This window comes from Sciurus carolinensis, chromosome 16 (assembly GCF_902686445.1).
Source record: "Sciurus carolinensis chromosome 16, mSciCar1.2, whole genome shotgun sequence".
NCBI classification, from domain to species: Eukaryota; Metazoa; Chordata; class Mammalia; order Rodentia; family Sciuridae; genus Sciurus; species Sciurus carolinensis.
In genome coordinates, this window is record NC_062228.1 from 26,730,755 (window position 1) to 26,737,658 (window position 6,904).

Sequence of the window (6,904 nt, forward strand, 5' to 3'; positions counted from 1 at the left end):
CTCAGCCGCCCCAGTAGTTTTTTTGCTTGTTGGTTTGCTAGCAGCCACCCTGAGGGGGTGAAGTGCTGTGTCATTCTGGTTTTGACTTGCATGCCCCTGGTCATTGGTGGCGTTGAGTGTCTCTCATGTGCTTTTTAGCCCCTTGAGATCTTCTTTGGAGAAAGGTCTTTTCAGGTCCTCTGCCCACGTCGTTACTGGGCCCTCCTTGCCTTCCTGTCTCATTGGATTCTGACAATCACAGACACTGACTTTTCTGTGTCTTGTTCCCAGAGAGAGAGACTGAGGTTCAGAGGGGCACGGCACCTTGCTCCAGCTACCCAGCCAGGGAGAGAGGGTCCAGGTCTGTCGGATCCACAACACGTGGCCGTGCAGATGCTTCTTTCTGGCTGGTGCTCTGGGTGTCTGGAGCTGCTGCCCTGGAAACTGCACCTCAAGGGGTAGATATGGAGGGGACAAGGGCACAGTGACAAGACGTCCATGGGGCCATTGCTCATGCTCAGGAAGCCACGAAGGCATCCATGGGGAGAAGGCGCCCAAGGGCAGAGGGAGCCCCAGAGGGCAAGGCGCCCAAGGTCAGAGGGAGCCCGAGAGCAGAAGGTGCCCAAGGGCAGCAGAAGGTGTCCAAGGGAATAAGGCCCAAGGGCAGAAGGTGCCCAGGAGAACAAGGTATCCCAGGGCAGAAGGGCTTCTTGGTTGTCACAGCAGCGTGATGAGTCGTGTCCAGGGTTCCAGGGAAGGGGGCCCATGGAGAGCTGAGGACCCCTGAGCAGTGCGGCACCCAGTGAGCCCTGGCCCCGCTTCCTCCTCCGCCTGGACACACGGCCTGCGCTGTTTCCCAGCGTCCCTGCAGTCAGGTTGGGTGTGGAATGAATGTGCCCCTTCAAGCTCCCAACTTGGGGACTAAATAAATGGCCTCTTCAAATCCTGCTGACAGCCGGGCCCAGTGTGGGCTGGGCCTGGGGGCTGGGCTCAGGGACAGACGTCTGGGCTTCCTGTCGGCACCTGCCTGGCTGCTTCCCGTCCTTGCATCCACTCTCTGGGGGACCCTGGGCGAGCCCTCTCATATCAATGTCAAGGCTTCCCCAGGGGGAGAGAGGGGGACATGGTGCCCCATCTTGCAGGAACAGCAAACACCAAGAAACCAAAGCAAACACTAGTTAAGAGGATTTATTTTCCAGAAGGTCTGGGAGGCAAGGGTGGGCAGCAGGGGAGGGGACCCCAGGGCACTCGAGGGCTCTGTTCACAGGCAGCAGGCAGGTGAGCACACTCAGGGCCTGAGGCAGGCGGGTGACCGGGGGCTCCTGGAGAGACAGAGGCCCCGAGAGACCCAGCAGATGGGCTGGCGAAGCGTCCATCCCTGCTCGCTGACCTGGGGCCTTCACAGTCCCCTCAGGTGGTTTCTCTCATCTTCCTTCCTCAGGTGAGGCTTGGAGAGGGAACCCGGCTCCTCCGGGGTCACACAGTTCCAATGGCCCACTGAGTCCTTCAGAAAGGACTCCCACCACCTGGGACACTGGTGTCCTCAGGGAGGCACAGAAAGTCCCAAATCCCAGTTCTTAGCCTGGCCCCAACCACCTGCGAACAAGCCCCCCACAGCTGCCCCACCCAGCCAGTCGCCTCACAGGCCAGGAAATTCCACCTTGTCCCCTCCCACACAATCCCCCTATTCTCCCATTTCATTTCGTTCCCTCTTAAGTAGTTACTTTCTTTTCATATATAAATATCACTGGAGCTTATAATCCCAAGTCAGGTAGTCATTGACACCATAGCATGAATTCGGTTATCAGCTATTTAGGGAAGGAGGCGGGAAGTGGTGTGGGGTGGCCTCTGAGGAGGTCAGGCCTGAGTGTCCATGTCTGTCAGAGGACCACAAAAAGTCTGAGGGAAGAAAAAGAGCAAGAAGCCCCTAGACAAGCTGGGGACACAGCTCAGTGTTGGAGCACTTGCCTAGTTCAATTCCAGAGCCAAAATAATTAAAAAATAAGGATTTCACAAAAGACCCAGTACCTAGTTAAAATGGGGGGGGGGGTTGAATCTGAGCAAATTTGGGAATTCACAATTAACGCAGCTGTGGCCCCTGCCTAATGACCTGAGCCTGTACTGACGGCTAACTTCCCTTTTGGGGGGTGAGAGGTGGGGGGACATTACTTTTATTGATTCAGCTTGTGACCCCTTGTTAATCTCAGATTCAGGGCCTGGACCTGGAGGCCAGGAGACAAGAGTAACGCAGGTGGAGACCTTGGTCTAACCAACAGAGCCGGACAGCCAGGTCCCAGATCCCAAGAATTCTGAGCAGACTGAGGGTGAGTCTGTGGAGGACCAGGAAAGTCACAAAATGAAACTTGATCACTGCCTGCCAGCGAGGCCTTAGAGGGCTGGTGCAGCTGGACATGCCCAGGAGTAGAAGGAGGGCCTGGGATCGGGGAGGGAGACTGTAGCTCAGTGCAGGCAGGAAGGGGCGAGGCCGAGACAGAGGCCACCAGACCCGGAGGGCTGGGAGCAGGCCCAGGGGCTTGGGAGCAGTGGGAAGCCGGAGGGGAAGGGAAGTGACAGGGAGGCCTGGCTGAGGGGACGGCTGCAGGGACAGAGCTCACTTCTGCTTGGCAGCTGCTGTAAAGGTGGAGAGGTAGGGCTCGCTGAGCCTTCCTGGAGAAGCCAAGGCCGGGGTCCTCTGGGGAACCCTCTTATGCTGGTAGCTGCTGAAGGATCCTCTTCACCCAGGGCTGTCTGGGGTTGGCACAGATCTCGCGGTCCCTGATGGTCTGCAAGCTGGAGGGAGGAGAGCCAGAGACGGGTGGCAGCATTAGCATCAGCACGCCCCCCAGGGACCTTAGTATTTATGAGCCACCTACTGTATGCAACCACATTTCTTAAGGGGAAGAAGAGGAGGTGAGCGGGGCGGACTTTCAGGATCCTCAGATCCTCAGTCCCAGCTTCCAGTGCCCGGCCAGGTCATGCTCCCCAATCCCGCAGAGTCCCACAGTATCACTCTTTGCCTTGGGGAAGAGAGTTTTGGGTCGTGGACTTCAGAGCCAGCCTCTCTCGGTTCAGATTCTAGCTTGGCCACTTGTTAGCAAGTCACTTAACTGCTCTGAGCCTCAGTTTCCACATGTGTAAAAGGGGGATGATAATCAGTGTAACCTTGATGAAGATGTGATGGGTTAATGCAAACTGAAGTACTCAAAAAGCATACACTACTAAGTGTTGCAGCACATAGTAGGTGCTACCTAGTTATGCCATGAGCCGGTCTGAACCTTTTACATGGATTTTCTTAATCCTTACAGTAACCCATTGAGGCCCTATTATTCAACCCATTTTATAGCTAAAGAAACTGAAGTCACCAGGCATGGTGCCCATCCTAGAATCCGAGTGACTTGGGAGGCTGAGGCAGGAGGACCACAGGTCAAGGTCAGCCTCCGCTACTTAGCAAGGCCCTATGCAACTTAGTGAGACCCTGTCTCAAAATAAAAGATAAAAAGGGCTGGGGAGATGGCTCAGTGGTTAAGCACCCCTAGGTTAAATCCCCAGGACCAAAACAAACCAAAACAACAAAAAAAAGGACAAACCTGAGGTCGACAGAGGTACAGCAACTGACTGCACATGAACATGAAGCTGGGAACCCAGACTCTCAGTGTCTTTGGAGAGCATCGCCTCCTGGCCCCTCTGAGAGGCCTGAGGCACAGGGAGGAGAGGTGGGCTCTGGCCCAGGACCACACAGTAAGCTGCGGGCTTCGGCTCCTGCCCCCCAGGCCCTGGGCCCTCGGGCAGGTATTGGCAGGAGTGGGCTCAGGGCAGGCTGGCGGTGGGACGCGCCCGACCCCAGGATGCCTCCCTGCCTCTCAAGACCCTGTCCTCCGGACCAGGGAACTCTTGGTCCCCTTGCCCCTGGCCTGCCCCGCTGCGCAACCAGCCTACAGAAAGAATAAAGAAGGCAGCAGTGGTGACCTGGCCCTGGGCAGCCTGCCCAGCCACTGTGGTCTGTGAGCAAGACCCAGCCCCTCCCTGAGCCCTGTCAAGCCACAGTCTCTCTAGAGCCCCTTCTGGCTCAGAACCCAAGGATCACATGTGTGCCACCCTTTACTGAGCACCGCTGTTTGCCAGGCAAAGAGCTTTACCCCTCCCACGTGCCGTCACTGTGCCCTGCGATGCTCAGGAGGCTGCTTAGCTCCTTTGTGCCATCTCCTCACCTGTGAGAAGGGAGGGCAGTGCCCGCTGCCCGGGGTTCCGGGATAAGTGAGTGGATACTGCACTTAGCAAGCACTCCCAGAGTGATCGACACAGGCTGTTCCCTGTACTGATGGGCGACTGAGGTTCGGAGGGGAAATGGTAAGACGGGGGAGGGCTTCCTGCTCTGGCCTTCCTTGTCACCCCCCTGCAGACCCCTCTAAGAGATGAGTCAGCAGTGGGGAGGAGGAAGACGAGAAGGGGATGGTGACGGAGCCCAAAGCGGGTGCTGAGCCCCCAGCCCAGCTCGACCTGCAGTGTGTGACATGGCAGCTACAGACCTGGGCAGCTGGAGGCAGTCAGAGGGGCTACCACCGAAAGAGGGGTCTCCCAGCTGGGTGTGAGGTCAGGGGAAAGGCAGCCCAGAGCAGAGAACAGGACTCTCGTGAGGAAGGCCTGCACCAGACCCAGGGGTCGCGGGCACACTCGAGCCCAGCCTTCCCTTTCCTGAGCCTGCCTCTGCATCCGGCAAATGGGAACGATGGAAGCCTCTGGAATGAGCACTGCGAGGACTGAGGGATTGACCTGTGGGAAGCCCTCGGCAAGAGTCGGCTCCTATTGTTATTCTTCTGATCAAGATGAGCATCCTGGAACAGCTCCCGGGGCTGGGGAGGACCCGGATGCTTCCGATGGGCGTGGCTCTGGGCCTGCCGCCTGTGCCCAGTCCTGTTCCTAGAGCCCACGCCACACCCATGCCGGATGGCACCCTGTGCATTGACCTCAGACCCTGGCATGCATAGTGCAATGTCCTATAATATTTGTTGAATGGCTACGTTACTTCTGTTCTTGGAGCATGCCACCTGGGGTGAGCCACCTCGTCCAGCCAGCCCTTCCAACTGGCATCCAGAGGCCCAGCTGCATTCCTCCATCCGGAGTCTGCCCCCGCACTTGCATCCGGGCCACCCCAGGCCACCCCTCCAAGGCCCTGTGGCCCCAGCTCCCTACTCACACGACACCAGGCCTGCGGCAGGAGTCCGAGGTCCAGTAGAAGCTCTTCACCAGACGCTGGGGCAGCGGGAGGCGGATGTAGTCCCGGCAGCAGATGCTGTCTTCCACGTTGGCGCCATAGGGACCTGGGGAGAGGGATGGCCAGGGGATGCACAAGCTGGAGCACAGAGAGGTCACCCAGCCCCGGACCCAGGGCCCCTCCAGGGAAGAGCGTCTGTTCTCATGTGGAAGGATGGTGTCCAGAAGATTCTAGGCCTTCAAAAACCCTAGCCTCCGAGAAGCCACTGAGGACCCAGTACCTACACTCTGGAGAGGTTGACTCCAGGTGAAATCAGACCAACTGAGCAGAGACAGTAGCCTAAGTTTCCAGAGGGGTCTCAGCAACTCTGAGCCAGAAGGGACCTTGGTACTTGCTATTCAGGGTGAAGCCTGTGGGCCAGCAGCATCAGCTCTCCTGGGAGCTGGTCAGGGATGCCCGGCACCCCCCAGACCAGAACCCTGTGCGCTCAAGGTAACATTTGAGAAGTCCGCTCAGCTTTCATCTACCCCAGCCTCCCGCACTGTGCACTGGCAAGGCTAGGGTCCAGAGAAGGGGACTCCCTTGTCCAAGGTCACACATGACACTGTGGCAGAGTTAGGGGCAAGGATCAGACAGGAGACAGTCACACAGCCCTGGTTTGAGTCCCACTCTGCCCTGAGTTGCCAGGCCCCCAGGCCATGACATTGAACATCTCTGAGGCCCAAGTCCCTCCTCTGACCACAGGCGTGGTGACGGCCCCGCCACAGTGGGCCTTCCAGGCTGGGGAGGCTCTGAGGGGACTCGACACCTGGGAGCAGTGTGGTCGTGGCTGCCTGACTCCCCCTCCAGTGCCCCTTCCTCTCCCCGACCCAGAGAGGACAGTCCAGGTGCAGTGAGGAGAAGCCTGGACCCCACGTTGAGGACAGTGCCAGAGAACCTGGGGGCGGGGGAGCAGGACCCGCTTTCCCAGCTGTCCCCGCTCTGCCTCTTCCCGGGGGGGTCTGCACTGCTCCCCAAGGGCCCTGTGTTCAGGGCATGGGGGGTCCCCAGGTCTTGCCCACCACAACCCCCAACCTAGCTGAGGCAGGTCTAGAGCCAAGCCTTCGAGACGACCCGTTTAACAGTGGTGTGAACAGAGGCCAGGGAAGCGCTGCGACCCACCCAAAGCCAGCAGAACCAACAGCAGGCTGGGCTCCTCTGCCCTGGGCCCCGTGCTCTCTCCAGGAGAGGAGGAAGACACCAGGCTGCCTGGCTCTGTGGGGAGCCCGCCTGCTCCCAGTCTCACCTGCATCCGTTGCCTGAAGCGCCACAGAAAGGAGGATGAGGGCCACCAGGAGAGATGCCCGCGGGCCGGCCATGCTCTGCTCTGTGTGTACAGCTCAGGTGTCTGCAGTCACCAGAGGCCAGGAAGACCTGCTATTTAAGCCACCCCTCCACCCACCAGGCTCCGACATCTCTTAGTCACCCATGAGCCCAGAGCCTCTGACATTCAGATCTTGAAAGGAGAAGTCCCCACTTCCTCCAAAAGGAGATTCGGTGGCGGGGAACCACTCAGAGGGGACCCCCACCCTGTTCCAACTCTGGGTCTCGAGAGACTCGCAAAATCCCCCTCCACTGGGCCCCGCGGCACCTCCTCCCAGGGTCTGCTTGCCAAGCTGTCTTGGCCCTGGAGGTCTCAGGGCTGAGTTCCCAGGAGGAAACGGGGAGCCGATC

General features: G+C 58.7%; 1 protein-coding gene across 1 annotated transcript; it reads right to left on the minus strand.

Moving 5' to 3' along the window:
* Window positions 1-1,153: 1,153 nt before the first annotated feature.
* Window positions 1,154-6,612, minus strand: Ccl22 (C-C motif chemokine ligand 22). Its single transcript, XM_047529373.1, has 3 exons — window positions 6,477-6,612; window positions 5,174-5,297; window positions 1,154-2,769 (listed from the first exon to the last, which is right to left on the minus strand). The coding sequence occupies exons 1-3, from the start codon at window positions 6,547-6,549 to the stop codon at window positions 2,685-2,687; spliced, it is 282 nt and encodes a 93-aa protein (XP_047385329.1). The 5' UTR covers window positions 6,550-6,612; the 3' UTR covers window positions 1,154-2,684.
* Window positions 6,613-6,904: the final 292 nt, after the last annotated feature.

What these genes read in the sequence shown, in the direction of transcription:
- Ccl22 (XM_047529373.1), bottom strand. Translation starts at nt 6,549, where the DNA reads ATGGCCGGCCCGCGGGCATCTCTCCTGGTGGCCCTCATCCTCCTTTCT. An exon ending in GCTTCAGGCAACGGATGCAG is followed by an intron (nt 5,298 to 6,476) that starts GTGAGACTGGGA and finishes CCCTCTCCCCAG; the next exon opens with GTCCCTATGGCGCCAACGTG. An exon ending in TGCCGCAGGCCTGGTGTCGT is followed by an intron (nt 2,770 to 5,173) that starts GTGAGTAGGGAG and finishes TCCTCCCTCCAG; the next exon opens with CTTGCAGACCATCAGGGACC.